The sequence below is a fragment of the Clupea harengus genome, chromosome 6 (assembly GCF_900700415.2).
Source record: "Clupea harengus chromosome 6, Ch_v2.0.2, whole genome shotgun sequence".
Taxonomy (NCBI): domain Eukaryota; kingdom Metazoa; phylum Chordata; class Actinopteri; order Clupeiformes; family Clupeidae; genus Clupea; species Clupea harengus.
Window position 1 is genome coordinate 21,295,333 of NC_045157.1, and position 26,605 is coordinate 21,321,937.

The window sequence follows — 26,605 nt, forward strand, 5'->3', positions numbered from 1 at the left end:
CAGTCTGCAGGCACAAAATGAAGACTCTCAAATGCCTAAAATCACCCTACATGGAACAAAAGAATAATAACCACGAGAGCTACTCAAGTAAATTCACCCAGAGTAAGTACTAAACTTGGCCAGCCAAGTCACACCACTAGAGGGCAGTGTCGTCCCACTGACAGCAGGCGGGGAGCTAGGAGGGGGAGGACATTGATGCAAGGCACGGGGAAGCAATCAGAGCCCCATTCGTTTAGCCAGGAGACACACCATTAACACTCAGTGACCCAAATCCAGCATTGACACCCACAGTGCACCACATATTTAGCTGTAGGCTCACTACTTCTGCAATCAAATGATAGAAGGGCGCGTGTGTGTGTGTGTGTGGGCGTGTGTGTGTGTGTGTGTGTGTGTATAAGTGAGTGAGATAGAAATATATATAGAGAGAGAGAGAGAGAGAGAGAGAGAGAGAGAGAGAGAGAGAGAGAGAGAGAGAGAGAGAGAGAGAGAGAGAGAGAAGACATAAAGGACCCAGAAGTAGATGGCGAGAAAAGAAAAAAAAAGACAGGGAAAGGAGGATGAGAGAATGATGATGAGAAAAGGGTATAACAATGTGAGAGGGGACTAGAGAGGAATGAGAAATCAAAGTGAGAGACTGACAGAGACTCATGGAAAGCCCCTGGACAGATTAGGAGCGCTAGGGACGTGCAGAGTTTGTTGACTGTTTGGACCTTCAAGGGTAAAGTCAGTGTGGCTAGGACCCCAGGACATTTATATGCGCATGTGAGTGCAAGTGTTTATGACTGTTTATTCGGTATGTGAGTAGCGGGTGGGTGGGAGTCCTGCTCCCAGTCTGGGGGCGAGAGGTGAGGTGAGGGGAGGTGAAGGGAGGTTGGTGCTGCAGCCTTCTCTCCCTCTCCAGCATGGAGGAGGTCACAGGAGGGCACTGCGGAGGGAGTGTGGACCGGAACGTCTAATCCCGTCAGAGGCGTTGTGACATTGACGTGACTCGATTGCCAAAAACTGCTCTTACAAAACACCAGCCTCAATTCCCTTCTAAACCACCACAAGAAGTTGCAGTCATTCCTTCTGCTTTCAGAGCAGAACGTTCCCTTACTTGCACCTTCATTTCTGTAGTACTTGCACACTAATTTCTGTAGTACTTGCACACTCATTTCTTGAGTACTTGCACACTCATTTCTGTAGTACTTGCACACTCATTTCAATAGTACTTGCACACTCATTTCTCTACTACTTTCCAGCCTCTTGTTCAGATGCATGCCAGAGCATTCTGGATGAACTCCATTAAAAAGTGAACTAATGACTACAAACAGGTGTTAATACTGTACATAATCAACTAACAGGTAGTGGCAGTTGACCCAGTTCCTGGTTCCTGGTAACCCCTCTCACAGCTGTTGTGTGGTGTTTTTCTACTGACCCTGGACCTGGATATGAGTCTTTGCTAACATGGATTTGCACAGAATGAGCCGAGTGGGCCCACAGCTTGGCTTGCACTGTGGAATGCAGGGCAAATGGTGGATTTGAGTCCGTGCTGGTGTTCCCACCACACTCCCTCTAGCACACAAACTCCTGCCTCATGCGGATGATCTGCAGCAAGGCTGCCTGGACGTCTTCATCCATGTGCCCCTATGAGAGAGAGAAAAAAAAAAACGCATCACATTGAAATCCTGAACCAGTAGTCAACCAGCAAATCCTTAATTGTCTGTCCATGTAAGCTACATCAGAGGACATCTAATCCATTCACTCAAACACTAGTAAACATGTTCAGACCCTCGGCTGAGCTGAGGGCTGATGGCAATACTACGCCCCCCTCAAGTTCTGACACCTGATAATCGTACAGGCCCAAGCTTAAAATAGACACAGAATGTTTGCACATATGAGTGAGAAACTACAGTCTGTAGTGTTGGAGAAAACATTCAAAGGAGCCCCGGCTTACAATTAGGCAGCACACAAAGCAGGCGGACGGTGTTACCTGAGCGGCACTGAGAAGATGAGTTCGGTAAATGGAGACCACCTCCCTGTGCTGCCTTTCAGCTTCCTGTGAGAGAGAGAGAGAGAGAGAGAGAGAGTGAGAGAGAGAGAGTGAGGTGTCTGAGACGCTCTGATTATCTGCCTCCCAGAGCGAAGGGAGGCTGACCCAGCACAAGCTATGAATAGATGCACACTCGCCGCTTCTTGCTGCCTTCTCAGGCTAAAGCCGACTCCAAAAGGAAATGAGGGGGCCAGTCGGAACAATGCCTGACTCATCCTCTTGGACAACTTGATATGAACAACAGTCCGGACGCTGGTCTCTGTCCTTTTGAAAAGTTTGCAGGTTATTCCAGCAGGTTATTTTTGATTTCTGATGGCTTTGAGCTAGGGGCAGGAATGCTAATAGGTTCTTCACAATCATTTCTTTTGAGAGAAAGTATCTGCAAACTAATTGTAATTCAGTGCTATTTATGTTTCAGACATAACACACATTGTACATTGAGAGTGCATGATACAATATTTTTAATAGAAAGTTAAAAAGAATAAAGGAAATGCCAACTAGTGCCTCTAAATAGAAACATGTTCTTACAAACTGGGTACACAGTCTCATTATTAGTAAAAGATAGGGCGTTTCACATTATGTTTCCGTCCATATAGAGTAAAGTGAGGAAAATAGTGTGAAGCATTATCTGCCTTTCCTTGCTTGACCTGAGGCTTATGCAGAAATTCTGCTCATGAAAGTTTCTCCTCAGTCTGACAGAGTTTAATTCAGGGAAACTGAAGCCCAGTAGCAAGCCAGAACTCCTGAAGGCATGCTGAGTATAAACATGTCAAATCCACTCCTTTCCCCTGACAGGAAAACAGCTCTGCAGTTTTCAACATAAACAACCTAAATATATGCGGCAGTCAGTGTTTGTGGCCAGCATGTCTAAGAAGCAGTACATGTAGCGAGTGGCATGTACATCTAAAACTTATTTATGGGTTAGAGAAGGCTACCCCCCAACCCCCCCCAACCCCAATGTGAGATCATGATTGATTTCTCCGGGCCAAAAACCTCTGCATCCTGACAAGTGCACTGACACAAGCCAGCCCTGGTGTGTGTTTGTGTGTATTCTCCAACTTGAGATGAATGTAGGGAGAAGGGACAAGGGAGGCCGGCGAGGGCGAGGGAGTGGGTGGGTTTTATTTGATTGACCGCACACACAAGGGCCTCTTTGAGCCGTGTGTATGTGTGTGTGTGTGTGTGTGTGTGTGTGTGTGTGTGTATACACTCACAGCCAGCTGCTGCTGCAGGCTTTTAACCTGGCCCTGGAGTGCGTCGATGTGCTGGGTCTGCCTCTTGTTGGGCGCGCCGCCAGCGTAGGCCAGCTGGGACAAGCCGTTCAGCGCCTGCTTGAGCCTCTCGACGTCGGCTAACAGCTCGGTGATCTGAGGGAGCACAGACACACACACGCGCGCTCACACACATGCTTTTACAGCTGCCTGCCGCTTCCCACGCCGGCACCGGCACTTCCAGTGTCACAAGTGATTAAGGCAAAAAAACGTACGACAACAAAGAGTGCCGCGCGAGAGAGCGCCAGCAGGTTTCCCCCCCTTCTCTCACCCTCTTGTCCTTGGCCTCCGTCTGCCCCGAGGACATCTGGATCCTCTTCTGCAGCTCGCCGATGGTGTGCAGGGAGCCGTCGTAGCGCTCCTTCAGCTCGCCGATCTCGCCCTCGATGGCGGCGCTCTTGGCCTGCAGGGAGTCGGCCTCGGCGCGCGCCCGGGTTTCGGCGTCCTTGCGCAGGGCCGCGTCGCGGTACAGCTCCTCGTACTGCTCGGCCAGGCCGGACAGGCGCTCGCCCAGCTCCAGCACCTCCTCCTCCAGCCGCTGCTTGTCCTGCCGCAGCTCGCCCACCTCGTCCTCGTCGCGGCCGTGCAGCTCCTCCAGGGCCTGGGTGGCGCGCAGCAGCTCGCTCTGCAGGGCGGACACGTCCTCGGCCCGCTGGGCGCTGCTCTCTTCCTCCTCGCGGAGGGCCAGCCGCAGCTGGGCCACCTCCCTCTCCAGCGCCCCACGCGCCTCCTCGTGCTCGGCCAGCAGGGCGGCGCCGACCGCCGTGGTGGCGATGGTGCCCTGGCTGCCGTCGCGGCTCTGCAGTTCCTGCTCCAGCTCGCACACCCGCTTGGCCTCCTGCCGTTGCGCCGACTGCGCCTGCTGGCACTGCTCCTGCGCCTGCTGCAGGCTGTCGCTCAGCGCCTGTTGCATGGCCTCGAAGCGATCCAGGCGCACGTACTCCACCTCCAGGCGTCGCTGCAGGTCCTGGATCTCGGCGGCGCACAGGGCGTTCTGCTCCTCCAGCTCGGCCCGCTGGACGGTCACCTCCTTGTAATTCTGCTCCAGGTCCACCAGCTTCAGGCTGAGCTCCTCGGAGTGGCCCTTGTGCTGGTCCTCCGCCTCTCGGAGCTTCTCGCTGGAGGCCAGGTCGGCCTCCTGCCTCTGCAGGGCCTCGTGCAGCTCCGCTTCCAGCCTCTCTGCCTCACACTTGCGACGTTCACTCTCCGTCTTTTCCTGGTCATACATGTCCTGCATTTCAGTCAACCGCTCAGTCAAGTCCTTTAGTGCGACCTCAAAGCCGCTCTCTTTCTCTTGAATAACAGACAGTGGCACAAACTTAATCTGTATAGCCTCTTGTATGGTATCTAACTCTATTTTCTGCTCCTCAATTTCCTTTTGCAGCCTACTAGTGTCCTCCTGAGCTGACTGATACTTGGAGAGGGCTTCGTTTGCCTTCTCCTCAGCTTCAGCTAAGGCACTGTTCAGCTTTCCAGTGACTGTTTCATGGTCACTGAGGCTAATATAGTCTTTTATCAACATCGTCTGTACTTTCTCAAGCTCCCCTTTTAACATTGCACTTCCCTCGTTCACCTTCTGCAACCCTTCCTCCCTTGTCTTGCCAGTCTTCTCCAACATGGAGATTTGATTTTTGGATTCCTCCAAGGCGGCGCTAAGCTCTTCTTTCATTCTCTCGTACTCTTCCTTCGACATCACCTCCCCTTGCAAACTCTGCTTCAGGTTCTCCTTCTCGGCCAACACCTCCCTCAGCTCCTTTTCTCTCTCCTCACACATCTGCTGGATGATCTCCAGATCCTTCTCCAGCTCTATGTTACGTGAGGTCAGCTTGCCCACTTCGCTCTCAAACTGCTCACTGGGGACATGGGTGCTCTTCAGCAGGGTCACGTTCTCACACAGCGAGGCCTTCTCCTCGTGCAGCTTCTGAAGCTCTTCCTCAGCCAGCTTCTTTTTCTCCGCAGCTTCAGAAAGCTTTTTCTTCAGGTCTTCCACCGCACAATCCAAAGATCTCTTCACCTCCTTGTGAGATTCCAGGGGCACAAACTGGCACTGGATCTGGTCCTTCAGGTCCTCCAGATGCTCCCTCAGGAGTTCCCTCTCCTCCTCGCTCTCTTCCACTTCCTGGATCAGATCCTGGCTCTTGGCGGTGACGTCGGCCAGCCTCCTCTTGAGGGACATGCTCTGCTCCTCCAGGGCGGCCCTCACCCGCTCGTGCTCCTGCAGGGGTACGCTCATCCCCGGCCCGCTGTGGTTGTCCATCTCCCTGTGGAGCTCGGCCACCTCCTCCAGCACGCGGTCGTAGTCCTCCCTCAGCTCAGCCAGCTGCTTCTCCTTCTCGTCCACCGCGTTGGTCAGGAGGTTCTTCATGTTGTCGAACTTCTCTCCGGGCACCATGGCGGGCAGTCGGACCTCCACCTCCTTCACGTGGGCCTCCATGCTCATCAGCATCTCGGCCATGTCCTCCCGCTCCTCCTTCAGGGTGTCCAGCTCCTGGGTCAGCCGCTCGGCCTCCACGGCCAGCTGGCCCTCGCTCTTCTTGTACTCCTCCAGGGCCTTCTCGCTCTGCTTCAGGTGATTGCGCACGCGGCCCACCTCCGCCGAGGCCCCCTCATACTTGGCCTTGACGTCGTTGAGCTGCACCTTCAGGTCCTCCACGAGCTGGTTGCTGAGGTGCTCCTTCACGGCCACCACGTGTGCCTGCAGCTGCTTCACCTTGGCCTCGGAGTCCAGCATCCTCTTCTGCACGTCGCCCAGGGCCTCCTCCAGCTGACGCACCTGCTGGTCGGCGTCGCGCTTGGTGGCGTCGCGGCTCTGCGCCAGCTCCTCGCACTCCTTGGTCTTGCGGCTCAGCGCCGCCTGCATGCGGCCCGCCTCCTCCTCTGACGCCTCCTGCTTCCTCCGCAGCGCCTCCAGCTCCCTGCGCAGGAGGTCCGACTCTCCGCCCGACGTCACCGACGGCGTGCGAGTCAGCTCCAGGGGTCGCGACACAGAGCGGGTGGGCGCCACCGGCTGCATGACCTGCAGGAGATGACAGGAGGAGGATATTTAGGCTTCAGCTCACGTTCCGCTATGTAGGCATTGACTTTCCATTTCTGCACACACAAACACTCAAACAAACGGACATCTGACAAGGATGGATAAAGCTGCTCTAATAGCACAGGACAGGTCGCAAAAAAATGCTCCCACCACAAATTCAAGTTTATCCCAAACACAGGGGGAAAAAAATTCAATGAAAAAACGCTGGCGATTAAGGCTAATGAAATCTTAAATCTCCCTCGTCCTGAGGGGCAAAGAGCTGATGGTTTGAAATGAGAATCTGGTGGCTTATTTGACTGCCACTACTTCTCTTAAGCTCAACTGGGCTGACACAAGCAGTCTGCGCAAGGCAGGGTCATGTACATCATTACTGGCTAGCTGTTCAATTCTGCATCAAAGCACTGAGCTATTTTGTGATCTCTGAACTAACAGACTGTAACCTTCGCAGGTCGGTAAGAAGCTCCTACCTGAGCAGAATCCAGTACCTGAGCAGAATCCAGACTGTGGGACTGCCTTACCAGAATGTTGTCCTTCCCTGTCCAAAAAAACAAAACAGGAAGAAGAAAGACAGAGTTGGGGGGAAAGAGGGCAGAGAGAGAGCGAGAGAGAGAATCTGTGATCAAAAGCACTGCGCTGCATAGCACTGCTCATTAGAGACAGAAGTTTGTTTTTTGTATTCCCCCTCTCCCCCCCACAGCAGATGTATCCTGTGTGATTCAGAGAGCTTGCTCACCTTTGATAACAGATTGGCCGGAGTAATCCCCCTGTAATTAGATGCAAATTTATCATTCAAATCCACGAGCAAGCCTGTAATTCAGGGCCAGATGGACGAGGCCTGAAAATTCATGAATAGTCTATGAGCGCTAAAGCGGATTTGTAATATGCGGCGAGCACTGACCAGGTGACTCTTCATCTGCACCTTCACCGTGTCCGCGGCGCGAGCCCCGTCCTCGCGCTCTTTGGCCGACAGCAGGTGTTTGAGTTGTTCCCTCTGTATTTGAAATAAGCGGAGAAAATGAGCAACGTTGGCAGTGCACTGTGGGGGAACTTCAGAAAGACTGGGATATTTCAGAAAGACAGGAGGAGTTGAAGGAAGATAATGAAGATGGTGATACTGATATTAACATAACCGCCAGGAGCCGGTCCTTCACTCACCTCCATGTGAATGTCCCCCACTGTTGACTTTTCCTACAAAAGTAAATAAGGATTAGACAAAGGGAAACTATGCAACAGTTAAGGTTAAATATTCAACATTGCATGGTAAACTATTGTCAGTCCTATCAGTATTCAATGCCTGGCAGGGCTCACTACCTGGGTGAGCTGATGCTGAAGCATGTTGACCTTGTCCACGAGGGCTCTCTGCTCCTGGTGAAACTTCCTCAGAGACTCCTGCTGGCTTTCGTTCTGCCTCTCAAGGTTCTGCAGGACAACACAACAAACTAGATCAGCACATTTAGCCGATTACAGAGGAAAACATACTGTCAGTTTCCGAAACACACCAGGCCGTCTCTCCACACCAGGGATATGCTAACATTGAAGTCCTTGAAACGAAAGACTGCTAAATAAAACAAATCTATATTGACAAATGAAGAATAGACTCACGTGTATCATCTGATCCTTGTCTGCATTTGATGCAGGCTCCATGTTCATCTCCACTGACTGCTGCAGAGAGATAGATTCCTGTTGGTTAGTGTCCTTGCTGAAGGAGAGCTGACCAGATGGTCCTGACTGTACATGACACATCTACTCAGCAGAGGGCAGTAATGTCCAACTCAACAGCAGACTGACAGACTACAGAACAGCAGACAGGAAACTATAGCATGACACTGAAGGTCAAAACTGTATGATGACCACGGTATCATACAAAGCTTTATTCATGACCACAGTCGTGAAACTCCAGAACGGACAACTGGCAAAGTGTAATGTGTGCGTTTGCACAGGTTTGCGAAAAACACAAGACTTCTTTCAGTCCTCCACTCATCCATCCAGTACAGTTCATCTCTATCATTAATCTGTGGTCTACAGCCTGTTGGACCCCCCCCCAGTCAAACCGTCGCCATTCGTTTTCATTACAAATGCCTCGCCGCCTGTCTGAGCACTAACAATGACAGCCTAAGCAGACAGTTCAGAAAGCAGTGTTAATGAAAAACAAATACCCCTGTAATGAGCCCAAAAGTGCTCGGTGCCGGGGCGCCGCAGGGGACTCCTGGTAATAAAGCACTCCAGAGAAATAAGCCTGGAGGCATGAGTGTTTCATTTGCCCTGTATTTATGGAATGCAATCACAAATTTCAGGGGGGGTGGGGGCAAATAAATGAATGCATGTGTGTTAACCTCACCTGTCTCTTTTTCAGCTCCATCCTCGCGGCATCTTTAGCTGGAAAAGACAAGGGGGAAATTAAAAACAGTGCAGTCAGCGAGGAATCCACTTGCACGTCGACTACCTTGAGAGATCAAGCCGAGACAGCTTGCTCTCCCTGGGTTCTCAGTTGCACATAAAGCCCCCCAAAAACAAATGCTGTGATTACACAATTACACCCTAATTAGAGAGGGATGTAAATGAGCACTGCAGAAGAAAAACAAAACACTGACAGGTGTTAGACAAGGAATCTCAATTAGGACGACACGCAGAGCCTGCCTGTTCTCCGTCACTCCGCACGCGTGCCTGTGTGCTCTAAACGCCCGTTAGATGCATGACTGACAAACATCAACAGCCGTGATGCATTTCTTTGTGCCTCACACATACATGACAGGCAGAATAAAAAAAATGGTGCAATGTTTTGTGAAAATGTGAAATGTGTTTGCCCCTGGATCCCGTCTCTCTGGACAGAGGACAGAAAGCAGTGGGGCAGTTTCCTCCCTGACGGTGAGACAAATGATTCATTTTAGCGCTGAATAAGTGCAAAGTCGTTTGCCTCCCTGTAATTAGTCGAACAGAGGCAGGGAGAGAGATAAGGAAGGAATGGAGCGGGAGGGAGGGAGGGAGAAACCACACGCTCCTTTACCTTAGGCAACCCAGCTAGGACGTCATTCCACTGGACGCTTTTAAAATAAGCTCCTTTGTTGTTCAGTGTGGAGCTGTTGGGGTTTTTTAACCCTGTGGTGCCAAAGTGAGGCAGACCTGTGTGGGCGCCGTCTGAGGAGTGATGCCCACCTGCTGGCTCCCACACCAAACTCATTTTCAAGTTCCACTTACTGGAATGCACAGCGAAGCTTTCACCATTGAATGCAGCAGGCACTGTTTTTTTTCTGCAGAGGAAGGCCGAAATGAAAAGGGAAGTGGTGGCCTGGTGTGCCTACCTTTGTTTGCGCTGTCCAGGTAACTCTTCACCAGCGCGACCAGCTCCTGGTTCTTCCCGAGGCGGGTGTAGTGGTAGCTGTCGTGGCCGAAGCAGTCCACGGCGGTGACATCTGCGCCGCTCCTCAACAGCACCTCGACGGCGTCCCTACAGGCGTACTCACATCCCAGGATAAGAGCAGTCCTGAGACAAAGACCAGACACCAAAACAAACCAGGTCTTAAAAAGATACTTCAGCTTAGGTAGCATGCCAGTCAAAGGTATGGGTCATGGGTAGGTTTTGCCAGGCAAAACAAATGTTTTGCCCTTTTATCAGACAGATCAGATTTTCAAAGGCACACATACATTGTTTGTATTGCCTATTCTGACTATAATGTCTAGAACATTTAACAATCTGGTGTTTGTACATGTCACTGAAATAGAAACAGTACCTATCTCCTTATCAGAGTGTTCCTCTTTCTCCTAACTGAACAAGATGCTTCATTTGATTGATACAGCCTCTGCAGACTAACGTAGCTAGAGCCTCATACAATTGCACAATACAGTCATACATATACTTTATCATATATCACCACACATCATCACTGTCACCAGTCTACTTCTACTGCTGATCAACTCTGTGACCAGCTAATGAAACTATTAACCATATATTAATAGCTTTTCAAAATCATTCCTCGGTAAAAACAGGATGTAAAGATTACAAAAAGGGAAACAGGGAGTAAACTAGACAAAGAGCATCAGTATTAGTTTACTCTATCAGAGCAGACTGTCATAAATCTTCAGTCATAAATATGCAGCGCAGCCCGAGCACAGAGGTGCGGGTGCGGGGGCGGGCGGGCGGTCATGGGGCCGTACTTGTTCTGTTTATCGCGGACGGTGATGTTGGCGCCACGCTCCAGCAGCAGCTGGCAGATCCGTGGGTGGCACATCTGAGTGGCCAGCACCAGAGGAGTCTTCCCATCCTGCACATCCCGGGTCACGCACGCACACACGCACGCACGCACGCACGCACACACACACACACACACACACACACACACACTTCATTAACAATCATTAAGCAAACAAAACTACACAGTTTGCCAAATTAATTATTATGCCAAATTAATTACACACAGAAAACCACTGAATGTGTTTTGGTATGTAGTGTTGGTGCAGCTTGGGTTTATTTTAGGTGAGACTGGATGAGTATATTTTTCCCCACTGTTAAACTGGTTACAAATGTAGAAATGCAGAAGTGATAATAATATTCATTGCACTCCAATGACCGTGGCGTGGCTAAGAAATTGTGTGACGCAGATTCATTCCAAGGTAAATTATCCCACCAGGCAGTCAATGAGGGTGAAGCGCAGATACTCACAAATTCACTGGCGTTCACAGAAGCCCCACTATCACAGAGCAATTTAACACTCGAGGCGCAGCCAGCCATCACTAGGGAGAGGAAGGAAGGCAGGCAGTCAGGCAAAAGAACAAGTAACAGACAAAATATAATTTTAGCATAATGGCATTACCAAACCTGCCTCAGGCATCTACAGTCTGTTTGGTCTGTAAAGATCCAATTTGTTTTTCATACGTTTGCATGATTGCATTGGGGAAACTGTCTGGCTAATATGTTTTCAAATGGCCAATACGCAGGAATGCCTTAAATCAGTACAACGATGTACAGCAAGAAATATGAAAGAGAACAAACTAGGCATTTCCACACACATTGCATGCCTAAGCTGGTGGTTAATTGTGTGATACAGGCCTTTCCTTTCACAGTCTATCTCAGAGAAATGTTAAGGACACCGAGAAACTCTAAGGACACAGATAAACTCTAATGGCACAGAGAGGAAAGCTTTTCTCACCAGCGTCATGTAATGCAGTCCTCCCCTGCAGGTCCACGTTCCCCACGGGGCAATTGTGCTGCAAGACAGAACAGCTATGTGAGACAAATGAGTTTAAAACGGGAAGCAGGCGTGTGCTAGGAGCTCAGTCACCAGAGATCTTGACACGGGCTCATCCACAAACTCCCACACAGACAGACGAAGACACGACCAACCATTAACAGTCCGCTTCCACTTTAGGGACACAGAAACACACACTGTCGAGAAAAACAAAAAACTAATTCCAGCCATGACCACAATACCAACAGTAGTAGTTTATTTTTGGCAGTGGAGCTGCGTCAATCTGACATTTGACGGAGCCTAAATTTGCCAACATGTGTTAAGTGTTGTGGCTGTTGTGCTCGACATGATTTAAACTAACAGAGAGGTAGCGAGTCAAGGTCCACAGTAGTTCTGGCACCGGCTAAGTGGCTGCTGCATTCTTGTCTCCATAGAGACCCCTCTCTGCACCTGATGAGAGATCTGATGATGCCAAGCTGAGAAGCAGAGGGAGGCGCGGCTCCACTCGGCAGGCCCAGGGGCCACTATAAAAAACCTTCCTCTCTCCAGCAACAAGCTCCCAAAACTGACTAGTGACTGTCAGATGACCGGGCGCTAACTGCGGGGTTGGGAAACCCTATCCTCTTGCCATGCGGGCAGGAGGATTTACCCCTGACCTGGGAGTCGGGTTCCAGCCCAGGGCAACGTACCGGGTGGCCGGTGTGGGCAGAGAGGGAGGAGCAAGCCTGAGCAGACCTCCTGACATCATTTCATGTCCCTGTTCAAGTCGGAGAAATCTATTTTTGCCTTACTTGTTTTGTCACTGTAATGGCAATCAGTGCATTTGCCCTAGTTGTTTTCGTCATTTGAAATTGAAGTTCCTTAATTGTGCTCCGCAAAGGCCCACAAGGCTGTATATGCAGAGTCTTTCATCTCTCCCTACAAACCTGATTGTAATCATATGATCATTGCAAGAGCCACGTGTGGTTTAATCAACCAAATAAGAGCAGGATGAGACTTCACCACATGGCCATGGTTCCCCACAAACAGCACTGACGGAACAGACATTTAACCAATAGTAGTAATCAAGAAACAATGGGACAGACAATTTCATTAAGCTAGTTGGTGGTCATTTTGATTAAAAGCTTATCTTAGCATACCAGTAACTGTTTTTTTCATTCAACAGACAATGGTGAGAGGCTAAAGGGGGTGCTACACTTAGAGTGCAAGAATGCTGAATGGAAATAAAAATGACACGACTTTCAATTTGTCTACGCTGATACAAAGGCCTCCACAGAGACTGAAGTTGTAAAACTGCGCATGAGAATGAACTGCTCAACAGTGTCAAGCACGCTATTTTAGGAGAGGAAAAGTGGAGATTCTGAAACAAAATGTACAAATCAAGTCTTTCAATTTGTCTACGCCGATACAAAGGCCTCCACAGAGACTGCTGTTGTAAAACTGCGCATGGGAATGAACTGCTCAACAGTGTCAAGCACGCTATTTTAGGAGAGGAAAAGTGGAGATTCTGAAACAAAATGTACAAATCAAGTACCATCCTGTAATTGTGGCGTCACCTCTCCAAATCGGGAGTGTAAACATCACGACCCCGAATAATGACTGAGCTCTTATGTGATTTCCTAAGGACTATGGGGAGGTTAGAGAACAGTTTATGCCTGAGTGGTGACAATGAAGGAAAGAAAATGAGAGGTTTCATTCTGTGATTCCACATTACCTGTAAGAGCCTCTGAACACATAATGACTGGCCGTTCCTTGCAGCCAGATGTAGGGCATTTTTCCCTGTAAGGGGGAGACAGTTATGTAAGAATGTCCTCAGAATATAATAGAAAAAGGATTTTTGAGTGGGATTCTGTTGTGAAGGCCCTCTCACCGGTGGCATCGGTGGCGGTCACGTCCACACTGTGGCCTAAGATGAGGTTTAAACAATCCACGTGTCCTCTTGTCGCGGCGAGGTGGAAGCTGAGATGAGAGGAATAGGGAGAGAGAGGAGAAAAAAAAAAAAAACAGTTAACAGAAATGTTGGAGGAGAGCATGAAGAAACAGAGACAGAAGAGAGTGAAGAGAGGAAGGGGGGGGAGACAGAGAGACAGAGCAATGAAAACTGACGCCAGCCACAATCAGCTCCATCAGCACACTCGAGAGACCTGGTGGGAGCCATCAACGGAAACTCAACTCCCCTCTCTCCCTCTCACGACCCCAGGGGGCCAACAGTTTTTTTGTTTTGTTTTTTTTACGACATCTTCACATTATCCCCCATGTGGGTGGCAAACGGAGAGACTCAATACATTTGCTCAAGACTAATGGCGCCTCGGAAGAAAACAAACACTGGCCAGAGACAGGGACACTCTGACCAGCGTGGGGGTGGTGGCGGTGTTTGTGAATGAACATGATCCCGCCCCCTACCCCCACACCCCCTCAACCCCCACTAACACCGAGACCTTGTTTATGCATTAACCCTAAAACATACCACCAAGGAGCCATGCAGACTGCCACCTCGTTTTGGGAGTGGTTATTAAAAGCAGCGTTGATGGCTAGGAGACGGAGCTACGATATGCGTGTAGGCCAGGACCTTGACCTGTGGATCTGCCTGCAAAGACACACATGACTGCAGACATTCTTCCCACGAAGCGAAGGGGACAAAGATTCTGTTTGGGGCTCAGGCAGCACAAATATACAATAACTTGGATTCAGAAGCTGACCAGATATAAATAGAAGCCTTCTTTGCCCTTGTTGCCTTTGAATGTTGCCTGCAATAGTTACACAGATGACGTGTGTTCACAGAGGGACTTTGTAAAAGCGAGTGAGTTGGCCTTGCCATGAGTCCAATTCTCTGGGTTAATTTTGTAGATTTTTTCCCCCTTAGGGCTGTTTGCCAAGAGAGGCCATAACCACTGCTCTGAGAACACAGCCATTAACTGACCCCAGCTCTGGCTCTCCAAGAGGATCCACAGACATGTCATTTTAGCTTGGCACCGGAGCCTTGACTGGCTTTCAGGACTGCAGTCCCCCACATTATTTATTCTATTTTTGAAGACGTGGCGTGGGTGGTGGTGGTGGTGAGGTGCAGAGGGGAGTTAGGGGTAAGCTCTCGAGGTGGGTGTGAAGCTAAACTCTCTTCCAAAACAAGTTAGCATTCCCAGCTTTTTTTTTGAGCAGTTATGGAACTTCAATGAATCCAAAGCGACATCAGCAGCGGCTGATCAGATGGGAGAGCAGACGTGAATTAGTTTGGGCTCGTTCTTGTTCCAAGCACATGTCAGAATGGGTTTGGGGTCCTTACAGAGTGAGGCAGCCGGCCTGCTGGGATGGAGCTCTTGATTAGCTGTGATAAGTGCTCGTCAGCAGGTGTGGCCTCTCAACTTGTCGCAATGCGCAGAAATGCAGCTGAGGGATTTTTCACTACATAATGCATAATCCTAATTACGAAAAATATCCGATTGGAAGCAGTGGACCAGAGTGGAATGGAATCAGCGAGAACCCGAACATGATTGCCTGCCATTTCTGTGCGGAGAGGGGCTTCGGGGAAGCCAATCAAAAATACAGAACATGTAATTAATTGTGCCGGGAAATCAGACTGTCCTGTTGCCACGTCCGCACGTGGAACAATAAGCCCATCACAGATGACTTCACATCTGAGGACTGAATTTGCCTCTGGTGTTTGCCTCAAGCATCACGTAGCGCTCACACAAATACTGGGCCAACAGGAGGGGGGGTGGTGGTGGGTGGGTGGGTAAGGGGGAGAGGGGGGCTGCACTGGTGTTTATTGCGTTGAGGTCTGGTTCCCTGCAAACTACCATGGCGTCTTTGATGGCACTTGATTTAGGTCCGCAAAATTCTGTCACCTTATTATGAGTCCAGGCCCCTGGTCCGATGGGGCACTTGTTCTGGAAGCATCTCGTGCTCGGCTGAAAATACCAAGCGTCATATCCCCCAAGATCCAACACTCGTTACCAGACACACAACAATGTGAGCCTCTGGTCCTACTCAACACATAACCTCCTGTGCGGAGGTCTAAAAAGGCACGCGCGCACTAATTAAAGACACACCAGAGGGCACTATGGAAAGGTATTGCTGGCTTTGGTTGTTAGACAAACCGTGTAGTCGACAGCTATCAATTACTCTAGGAGGAGCCGCTACGCAGGTTCTTGCGCTAAACCCTTCGTTGTGTTTTGTTTCATTTAAAAATAACCTGCCAACTCAAAAATCTGCAGCCCTGTGCAGTCTTCAGCTGGATGCTCGGACCGCTTCAGCGGGACAAATCCTGCAATTGCGCTAAATCCTAATTCTAATTTTACGTTGTGTACAAAAGGGGCGGCCCGCATCTGTTTAAACGAACTCATTTCCTGCCCCAAAAAGAAGGCGCTTTGGCCAAGACCAGCAGACCGCAGCGTGCTCGCCATAGCCCACACTGAACTCTACACTGCAGCAGACCTCAGCACAGATTATACACAAACACAATCCCAGCTAAATGGATTCTGGAAATACCAGGGACCCCGACACAGATCCTAATCACTTCCATGTGCGGCCACAGGAGGCACCTGGCTGGCAGTGCATCTAGCCAGGGAGGCAGGGAGATTTGCGTTGGCATGCACAGGGGGGGGGGGGGGGGGCAGCGGGTAGCGTGGGGTTGAGGGGCCAAAACAGCTACTGGTGATGTCATGTGGGGAGGGCTGGTGGCAGAAGGGAGAAACGGGTGAGGTCATGCAGAGCTTATGTCACACGGTAGCGCATGCCCTCCAACCGTGTTTTTGCGCACCATTGTCACTGAAAGGCCGCCCAAAATAAAAACAAACAGCCATTCTATTCCTCACAGCGGAGACATTCTTAGAGAGTGACCCATAGCTTCCATCCATTCCATTTTGGGCCACAGCAGGAAGAAAAAAAACACAGGAATAACAGCACTATTTTCTTATGCTTAACACAACAAAAATGTTCACATGTCTGGGTATGCAGTGAGCCATTCGCTGTGTGGTGCCTACTCGTGATTTATGGTGAGGTGGCAGAGGACCCTGGAGGACGTGCTTGTGTCAAGCAATCATAGACTGTGGTGAATACTGATGGAGTTTGAGGGCAGGGGGCCTCAGGGATTGGGGCTTTGGGGGCTTTGAGGGAGTACTCACGCTGATCTCCCCTCCACGTCCAGCTTGGTGGGGATGATGCCCTTCTTGCTCAGCACTGCGGCCACCTTGTCCACCTCACCGCGCTCCACCGCCTTCATCAGCCGGTCATCGTACTTGTTCCAGTCTGTGTTCTGAAGGGAGGATTACACATGGTCAAAAAACACACACCGACATCAGCAATGTTCTCAAGAACCATGCATCATACAATATGCAGGAGTCAGTCACCACAGGCAGCAGAGATAGCACAGATATGCAGGGCAGGCTAAGGGCATAGAGATATGGCTGTTTATGTATTGTACAGGTCAAACGCACAGGCAAAGAAAGGCTCATTACATGGGAAACCAAACAAAGTTACAGTTACAGTCATTATCATTTAACCATCCGATGGAGCAAGCTTCCTACTACTGACAGCCAAGAGAAAACAATGTCTCATAAACTCTCACCACATACTTGTGCAGACCCACTGACCACATACAACGTGGACAGCTTAATACATGGAGGGAGGGAAATGAACAGCATGTGAGGAATCTCCTCTCGACAACGAGTTAAAACAAGCCTTTAAGCTGCTCAGGACACCATATGGTCACCCTTAGTCCAGAACTGCAGTTCTTTGTTTTTTCGTGACTAGCAGGAATCCAACAAAGATTGTGTGCATCGTCCCAACTGCTGGACAAGCCCCAGATACTGATACTAACTGCACCCACCCCCCACACCCCTCACCCCATTCCCCTGTCCCCACTCCCCATGTCATTTTCAATAGCCACTTCAAATCCCCACGGATACCTACAAAGTACGTAGAAGTGCACTTCAGCCATCGGCTCATGGTGGAAGAGGTGCTGGTCCTTTGTGAAGATGTAGCTTCCCAGAAGTTCCTTTTAAGATAAGTCAACCCCCCTTTGCCCTTTCTGTGAGTCACTCAGCCAGCGAGTGAGGGGGGGTGGGGGGGTTGGTTTCTGGGTAAAAAAAAACGTCCTACAGAGTACAGAGTGAGTAGTAACGAGTTCTTCTGCGCCCCTCTCTTAGAAAAGTCCAGTGGAACCGTGGACTGCCAGTGCCTCGCGGGAGAAGCTTGGGCAGAGTTTTCCCACTGCTTCCCAGCATGTGAGCAGCTCTCCCTGAGCCCTCATCCCTGCACTGCACACACAAGCACACACACACACACACACGCGCAGGCAGACAGGCAGACAGGAGGCCAGCCCCGGGACAGCCCCACTGAGCCTGCTGCTCCTCCTCCTCCTCCTCCTCCTCCTCCTGCTGCTGCTCCTGTTGTTGCTGCTGCTGCTGCTGCTACTGCTACTGCTGCAACTCCGGGTTGAGTCCCCTGCTGATCTGAGTTGAGTGTGTTTGACTGTACGGAGGCACTCACCCAGACACACACACACACACACACGCACGCACGCACGCACGCACACACACACCCTCTTTCGACTGAGACAGGAGATCTTCTCTGCTGCGTGCTGCGTCCTGTGCCTTTCCCAGCAACCAAATGGCAAGGTCGGCCAGCCTCCGGTAAATATGTGAGCTCTCCTGAGTTTTAAAATATCTTCCTTCTCTGGTAAACACCACGCAGACAACCCCTCAGACTAGTTACCTCTTTATTTTTTGACCCTCCAACCTTTCTCCTGTGACTGATTGGCGGACAGGCTCTAAGAATAACCCCACCCGTAGCATGCTATGTGCATGAGTAATTGCGGTGGGTGTCAATCCTGTGCGAAACAAGGCCAGCCAAGGAGGAACCTTGCTAGCATCGGTATGCACGGCGCATCTAGAAATATTAACCTAAGGGGGGGGGGGGGGGGGGGGGGGGATTACAGTTGCAAATGTAAGCGTCCCCTGGCCCTGGGCCCCAGAGGGGACCCTTTCAGGCCCCCCAACTTTAAAAACTTCAAGCGGCTATACTGAGTGTGGAAGCAGAGCTGCTGATCCGGCCTGCACGGTAGCTGGATTATGTGTCGGCTTTTTTACAATCGGCTGTCTGGGACTGCGCTACGCCACCACACCTTGGCGGTAAACATTGCACGTACTCGCTATTTCCGAAGGAAGACGTCAGTTTTTTATTTGGAGCTGAGGGTGAAAGAAAAAAAAGGGGGAGACGGTTGGATTTTGTAGAGGTGCTGGTGGGGCCGTGGGGCGGCGGCAGGGATGTGGACGCGTTTCATTTACACGCCCCATGCGTCAGGCGGGACTCGGGTTTCGGCTGCAGGCAGACTGGCGTTAAACGAGCGCCGCTGTTATTCTGCATACATGCGAAAAGCATCTCTCCTCATGACCCGTCATGTGAAACGGCCGGTGTCCACTTACTTAAACTGCTCTCCCGCATGGAAACAAAGGAACTAAAATGGACCACCTTTAACACCCTGTTTGTTCACTTAAATAAACCCACTGCAGCCCAGGCCTTCAGCAATGAGCTGCTGCTTTCATTTGGGGCTTCTAGGGAATGACAGCCTGCATGTATTTTAGGAGGAGAGTTGAATAGTGAAGATGTTAAAAATGACACAGTTCTGTCACCACACTTACCAGTGCCAAGGGGAATATAACGCCAATGGATTTATTCACACAAAGTTCTGTGTAATATCGAACATAGCACTAAAGAGCCGTGTGTAGATCTGCAAGAACTGGTCCAGGCAGAAATCCACGACAGTCTTGAGAGCTTATCTCCATCAATAAGTCTGTGTTGACAGCCTCTGACCTGCAGGCCCCTCTCCTGCGCTGGCTTTAATAAACTCCAGACCTGCGGCTGCCTCTGCTTTACGTCATCCGATGAAGGTCAGAACCACCACACAGCTCAACCTTAGACTGCTGGACTGCACAGGATTAGACATGCCCAGTGAAAAGTGTGGTCTCAGACTAAAGAAGACGGTTTACACTAATATTTAGTCAAAAGATTATAGTCCAAAGATGATAAGTTAGCATTAAATTAAATAAGTTAGCCACTTCCATCTGAATTTACTGATGCAGAGTCTAAACACTATGCTGCACAAATACAGGAACTTACAAAGCTCTGGATAAGGTCTCTGAGGATTCAGTTTCTCAAAATAGATCTTGTTATGGATCATAATATCCCTCAAAAACCCTGTGGGTATCTGAGTAAGTAGTCAGGAATTTCCCAAAGCAACAAAAATTCCCCTTTTAAAAACAGAGTATTTAGTTAAGATTAAGTTAAGAAAGTTAAGATAAGACAAACACTTATCCTGGTTTAAACCCCAATTTGACTTGCACATTTTTTATTTGCCTGCGGAACTTAGCCAGAGCTTTGTCTACATTACACCTTGGAGATTTCCCACTTCATGTCTTTAGGGTCAGTGAACTGCCCTTGGAGTGTGTAAATATTGACAAAACTGTCCATTCCTCTCCAGGTTAGGTCCTAGCTGGGCTCCACTCTGTTGTGTCACGCCTTAGAGTGCTGCACCTCGTTCTAAAAGCAACACCCCTGACAGAGTAATGGGGCTTCATATCCTAATATCCTGACACATTAAATCCCCCGTGATAAATGCACTTCCCGATATCCGAGACCCTCGAGCTCTTTAGATGGAGGTCGGAGGTCAGAGCTCTCTCTCTCTCTCTCTCTCTCTCTCTCTCTCTCTCTCTCTCTCTGTGTGAGAAAGTATGTGTGTGTGTGTGTGCTGGTATGTGTGTGAGTGTGAAGAGCCTGTCTGGCAGTCAAGTAACCACTGCTAAAAACATAACCCACACCACCCCACCCTCCATCTTGCTGGAGCGGGGCAGCGACAGGCTTGCCTGACAGTGCTGGTGAGTGAGAGTGATCTATGGGCTACTGGCACCATCCTCAACCATCTCACTCATCGCCTCAGACACGCAACCACCACCTGGAGAGGGCGGAGAAAGAGAGGGAGGAGGAGGAGGAGGAGGAGGGTAGCAGGCCCAAACAAGACGCCCGCTCTCCCTTCCCAGGTGTCCATGTCTCTGCATCAATCATCTCAGGCCCAGCCACACCGTCTCACACCTGTGGAAGACATCAGCGGCTCTGATTTAGCAAGCGCTACCTCAGATGGGAAAACCCAAAGAGGCGAAAGTGCTTGTGATGACGCCGATGACAATAACAGGGCGCCTGGGGTGGTTGGCAAAAGGTTCCGCCCTGATTACAGCCACTCCAGAATGTTCTGTCTTGCAAAAGAAGGAAAGGAGGTGGAGGGGGGGCAGGGCACGTTAAGAAGATAAAGCAAAAGAGAGAAGAGAGACGGAGGGAGTGAAAGAGAAAAAGTGATAGCTTTTTCAGCTCAAGGCCCGACAAAAGCAGGGCCCGACAGTGCAACCATTTCACTAGGCTAGGAAAACTAGGCTAAACCTCCCAAGTGGTAGTGGCACTGCTTCGTCTCGGCTGCATGTGTGTATTCACACCGCCTATGTTTCTTCTGTGCCGCCGCTACTGCCAGCCCTATCTTTCTGCCTTTGATAATGGCCGTCAACACACAATCAGTTTGGCATCATCCATCGGCTGATAAGTGGTCCGAAAAGTGAAGACCAATAAGTTGACCGGTTGTAATCAGAAATCAGTCACGTGACTTTTATTGCCCTCATTCAGAGCGAGGGCGCCGGAGAGAGAGAGTGCAATTGCGCAAAAAATAACGGCCTGATTTTCATGTAAAGGTGTAGCGAAGGACCCATGCAGCACTCGGCCTTGGAGGAGGTCTGCACTCTCTGAGTGCCCTTCCAGTTGTTTAATAGTGATGCATTGTGTTTAAGTCCTTAAGAACAGAACTGGCTGTGCGTCCACATTTTTGTCTATGCTCCTAAATATTTTAACTTGGTGTTCTTTGAAAAATAAAAACTTCACTGAAGACTAAGCTCTCTTGAGGCAACTGAAAGGATTTCTGAGAGACGTTTCAGCTTTAACTTCCTACTGCATAAAAAAAATGAGTAGCACTAATTACAAAAGGGTATTTAAGAGCAGATCAGCCAAAGGGCATTTAAAAGCTTTGACAATGGGTTGGGAGTTGTCCATGAGGTGGGTTTGTGTTCTTCATTCAGAAACACCCTGGACCACACTGTATTTGCCCTCCTGACCAGTGGGGCTTGTTGTTGTTCCTGAGCTGCAGCGCACCAATGCCAAAAAACATTCTGCTGAGAGGGAATAAAAGTCTGATCAGGGTGTGCGGTGTCGTAATAGATAGGCTATTTACAGACTGGCTGACATGCACTCACACGGAGGCAGAGCGACAGGCTGCAATATGAGGTGCCTGTCGTTATGGAGCCGGCAAAGTGATGCTTTAATTAGCAGTGCTCCCACCACCACAGAGACACACTCATACATACATACATACATACATACATACATACATACTCTCCCTAAGGCGGGGGAGGGGGGTTGGTGTGTGTGTGTGTGTGTGTGTGTGTGTGTGTGTGTGTGTGTGTGTGTGTGTGTGTGTGTGGTGGTTGAGTATCCATGCCAAGTGGGCAAAGGGAGAGGGAGAAACAGGGAGAGGAAGACAGGGAAGACAGAGTGAGGGAAGACGAGATAGAGGGAGGGAGGTAGAGCTAGGCATAGACAGGGAGAAAAAGAGAGAGAAAGGTGGAGACAGATGTCCTCACATTGGTATGCGATGATGTAACTGTCCAGTCCCCAGTTTGATGGGAAAGCGCATAATGTGGCCATTACATCCCGCTGTGCCACCTGTCAATCGTAGGTACAGAGCTGGAGGTTGTTTTCACACACTTACAGAACAGTGTGTCCAGGTATTTAGACCGACATCCCCACTGCCAGGGCTCACCGGTGGCCAGAGGAGAGCTCCATCACTTCCTGGCAATTGTCATAAAAAAGCCGCAGGGTGGGCTGCCGTTTAGCCCAATCTGACCTGTGAGATCTGTCGCCTTCACTCTTCGTTTGACACACAGACTGACCGCTTAAAGCTCATCTGTCCAAGCTATTTCCAAGGGGAAATAAGAGCAAAGGGGGGGGGGGGGGCAACCGACACAGAGAGAGAGAGAACAGGAGTGCAGGGCACAGAGGCCTTCCTCTCCGGCGGGGAAGCAGAGCCACTCAGGTCCCCAGTGACCGCCCTGTTTTACAGCTAATGTCCAGCCAGCTGCCGAGCCGTAGCCAGCCAAATGGTCGTCCAGTCAGTCAGCTGGCTCGACGTGACCTCTGCCCTGGAGGTCATGCCACCTCCCTGCTATTTACCCCCCCCACACACACTTCTGACAGCAGGAGGGATATACTTTCTGCTGACCTTCACTAACCTTTTTCCTGTTTGGCGCACACACACACACACACACACACACACACACACACACACACACACACACACACACACACACACACACACACACACACACGGGATGGACAACCTGGGTGAACTGTGCTGCCACCAACCATATGTACAGTGAACTGCAAATATCCAAACAAGTTACAATACAGAGCTGTAGTATTTGCGAGGTTACAAATTCATCGTTAAATCACATTTTCTGGTTAATATACAGTTGAGCACAGAAAGTCATGTGTGAAAACATAAATGCTATGAGGCCGTATAAATATATGAATACTGTGTACAACAAAAGCTCCACAAAGAACATAAACACACGGGTATATCCTGTACATTTCAGGGCTTCCATTCAAGTCCACTGTATTACATTAGGCGAGGACAACCTTTACACAAGCCATTATGAAAGATGCTGATGACCTGATGCCTGGACCTGGATCACCAAGAGTTGGAATCGACTGTGAAGGATCTCAATTTACAATTCAATTGGATTTGATCCATTTACACAAAAGCAGGGAGTGATTTCCAAAACACTTTGTTATTCTCTTCAGAACATGATCCAGCACAAAGAACCCGTTTCAAATAGCTCCAGCACAAACAACCCCAAGCCCTTTGGGTTTCACAGAGGAAGTTGTAAATTTGATATCACAGCCACAAAACCAACTCTGCATTTCGAAATGGGCTCTGCCCTCCTAGGGTGAAAGAAAGCCAATCATTCCCTTCTAAGCCTCAAACTCAAAAAGTCAAAAGGCCATTCTTTGGCATTTAGCACTTTCACATATCTGAAAATATCTCCCAGATATCCACACAATACTGGTCTAAAACTGCAACTACAAACATTCATGGAGCTCTATTGGAACAAAGCAAAGGAGAACAAGGGCAGATGTGGTTCACATAAATCCCCAAAACGATCATCTCAAAGGACATCCAAATAACTTTCAAACCTGAATTCCTCACGTATTTGGAATTACATTAAATGTGACCTTATGAACCTTCATTTTCACCCCCCTTCACAGGGACCCCCCAAAAAAATTAAATCCTCAAACCCCCGGGCGCGATTGTGACCTCACTGGCACATTTTAATTCCTCGGCCGCAATAACAGTGTCCCTCACGGGGACTATGAAAACAGGCCGGCTTATTGCTTTTGGCTGGCGGGAGTGCCGTATTGTTCCAGCTGGCTTGCTGACATGCATTTGTGGAGAAGGTTTACTTTACCCCTGCGCTGCAGTGGAGAACACTGCCCTGTGGGCCATGTGCGGAGGGGGACTGGACGTCCAGCAACAAAAACACTCGGCACTGGTCCAGCCAAATCGCGCAACCCACGCTCATGTCACTGGATACAGCACCGCAAGCAGCAGCAACATAGCTGTTTGAGATGGAACGTGACTGGGTGGAGAGAGCGAGTGAAAGGAAAATCGGTGAAATGAGGTGAACCATGTCAACAGTTTAAAGGGTTGAAAGTATTCATCTTGTACGGGACTTGAGAGCTTTATGTGGTCTATGAAAACAGGGCAGGGAGCTGTGTGTCAGCACCTTGTGAGGATAACAGCCCTGTGCATTGGTAGTGTTGTGAATCTGCCCATCTCAGCCTAGCAACATTCCAATAAAGTCCCAAGCATGACAGGCTGAGGCTTGTTTTAAGACGTCACCCCGCCCTTTACTCACTGGTGACTCACTGAAGGGCCGCCTCTGCCTGTCTCCCTCTCCTTTTTTGAGAAAAGTTGTGGAGTACAAACGAAAGATGTTTGGTTCAGTGCTGTTTGAGTCATGGAATGGAAATCTACTTATTCACAAGCAAACCATCCTTCAGTACCCTGCCTCACCTCTGGAGGGCAGTAGTTTGAAAATAAATGAATGGCAGAGAGGTCTAATAACCTCTACTGAATGACACTTCTCGCCTAATGAGAAATGTAAAGTTCAGAAGGACTAAAATAAATGATTGCAGCCTTTTGATACAAACATATTGCAGTATATAGCACACATTTCCCACAGTATTTCTCCTGTGAGATGTTCTTCGGGGAACAGACGAGCACAAATCTCTCGATGAGCAACTGGGAAATCCCTTCTTAAATAACTGTCGGTTTAACGTGATGGAGTGGTTTCATTTGGGGGGGGGGATGAGTCCCATCCATGAGGCTCCAGCCCTGTGCGAACGCACTGCCTGTTGGGTTCCTGTGGAGTGAGTGGCTCTGGGCTCGGTCCGGATGTGCCTCTGTCTGTTTAGGCTCATCTGAGGGGCCGCGGGTAATCTCCCTCATTCCCCTGACTCTGCAAGAGGACCCCGTCACCCATGAACACGTACAGAGTCCCTATCTGGCCTGAGAACAAAACCAGCATGGAAACAATGTGTGAAAACAACAACAAATGCTGCTGTCTGCTAGTGCTGGCTCCACAGGTAGCGGATGCTAGACTTTGATGATGTTTTGATGGCATTTTGGCTTAGCATCAGTCAGTGAGTATGAGGAGTATCATGTGTATGTTTTTCCTCATCCAAAGCCAACATGTTCTCTTTTTAGCTTTTAGACTGAAACTGAATATATTAACTTTGGGCATATTTTTCTCAATTTCATCACAAAGGCCAACTGCTACATAATGCAGAGATTACCCAAATGGGTAAGGTCTTTGAAATAAACAAATCAAGATTTTATGTTCCCTCTTTCAAAAGCATTGAATAAGAAAGTGGGGGAACCCATTTAGAGTGTCAAATTACATTTTACAATCTGTACACTGCTCACAGACTGTTTTGCATTATGGTTTGTGCATTTTGTTATCTCAAGGCTCCCATTCATCTTGCCTCCCACTGAGCAGGGCGATGCAACTCCACCATAAGTCATCTCATTCAACAGGCTTGGCTTACCCCCCTCCAGCTTGTGTCAAATAAAAAATAATCTTCTTCAGCCTCACAATATATGCAGGTAAGGCACATCAAAGCAGAGGAGATGTCACCAATGATTGAAAATGCCATCTACAAGAAAACCACTGGCTGATCAGATCTGACATACAATCTGTTTGAAGCACATTTAAAGAGAGAGAGAGACCCATTGCAACACGTGGGCTATAGAAGGCATGCAGCCTGATCAATACATTTGAGTTTTTTAGATGCTTTGACATGGCTGCAGCTGACTTCCTTGCTCGAGTAAAATGCGCTTTTAAGTGCCTCTCCTGGGCAGGCAATCTGCTCCCTTACACAATGAACCCTGTTGGTACACAGGCGGCCAACAGCGCGCTCTGCCAAGCACATTCCACACGATATCAGTATCTGGTGGCACAATTTATTGGCCTCCCTGCTCGGCTCCTCCTCCTCTAGCTTCGCCCTGGTATTTCAGAGTCCATTTACATGCCAGAGTAAACAGTGGGAGAAGGCCTGCCAATTGCAACAGTGGATGAAACAAGTTGAAATGAATCAGGCTTTATAATAATACCTGCCATGTGTGGCTTCTCATGTACACAAAGGAAGAAACGGAAATGATTAGAAACATTGTTTATGAATAAAAAGGATCGGCGCCTTGAACTTGAGATTATGCAAGCAGAGGTGAGAGTTTGTAATGTTTTTCCAAAGCACATATCTGAAGATGGCATTTCAAAGGAGGTCATTTGCATCCATTCTGTGCTTTCATATATTATCTTCACCACTGACAGTCGGTACAAAACTGAGACAGAAAAACTCATTCTCTCATGAACTCATTCCACTTTACTGAGTGCATTCTTGCTAAGTGCTATACATTCCTGCCACTGGGGTTCAGCAG

At 49.3% G+C, this 26,605-nt stretch overlaps 1 protein-coding gene across 1 annotated transcript in view; it reads right to left on the reverse strand.

The window, feature by feature from the left end:
* Positions 1 to 462: 462 nt before the first annotated feature.
* The window catches only part of uacab (uveal autoantigen with coiled-coil domains and ankyrin repeats b), a 33,193-nt gene continuing 7,050 nt past the window's right edge, over positions 463 to 26,605 (reverse strand). Inside the window, exons 2-19 of the mRNA XM_012834707.2 lie at positions 16,641 to 16,771; positions 13,391 to 13,479; positions 13,235 to 13,299; positions 11,482 to 11,539; positions 10,995 to 11,065; positions 10,490 to 10,596; positions 9,637 to 9,818; positions 8,676 to 8,713; positions 7,940 to 7,999; positions 7,649 to 7,756; positions 7,493 to 7,525; positions 7,236 to 7,328; positions 7,071 to 7,101; positions 6,805 to 6,872; positions 3,575 to 6,319; positions 3,247 to 3,399; positions 1,973 to 2,038; positions 463 to 1,626 (exon numbers count right to left, since the gene is read on the reverse strand). Of these exons, the coding sequence (XP_012690161.2) occupies positions 1,555 to 1,626; positions 1,973 to 2,038; positions 3,247 to 3,399; positions 3,575 to 6,319; positions 6,805 to 6,872; positions 7,071 to 7,101; positions 7,236 to 7,328; positions 7,493 to 7,525; positions 7,649 to 7,756; positions 7,940 to 7,999; positions 8,676 to 8,713; positions 9,637 to 9,818; positions 10,490 to 10,596; positions 10,995 to 11,065; positions 11,482 to 11,539; positions 13,235 to 13,299; positions 13,391 to 13,479; positions 16,641 to 16,771 (4,170 nt within the window). The 3' untranslated portion in view covers positions 463 to 1,554. The remainder of the gene's footprint in view (positions 1,627 to 1,972; positions 2,039 to 3,246; positions 3,400 to 3,574; positions 6,320 to 6,804; positions 6,873 to 7,070; positions 7,102 to 7,235; positions 7,329 to 7,492; positions 7,526 to 7,648; positions 7,757 to 7,939; positions 8,000 to 8,675; positions 8,714 to 9,636; positions 9,819 to 10,489; positions 10,597 to 10,994; positions 11,066 to 11,481; positions 11,540 to 13,234; positions 13,300 to 13,390; positions 13,480 to 16,640; positions 16,772 to 26,605) is intronic.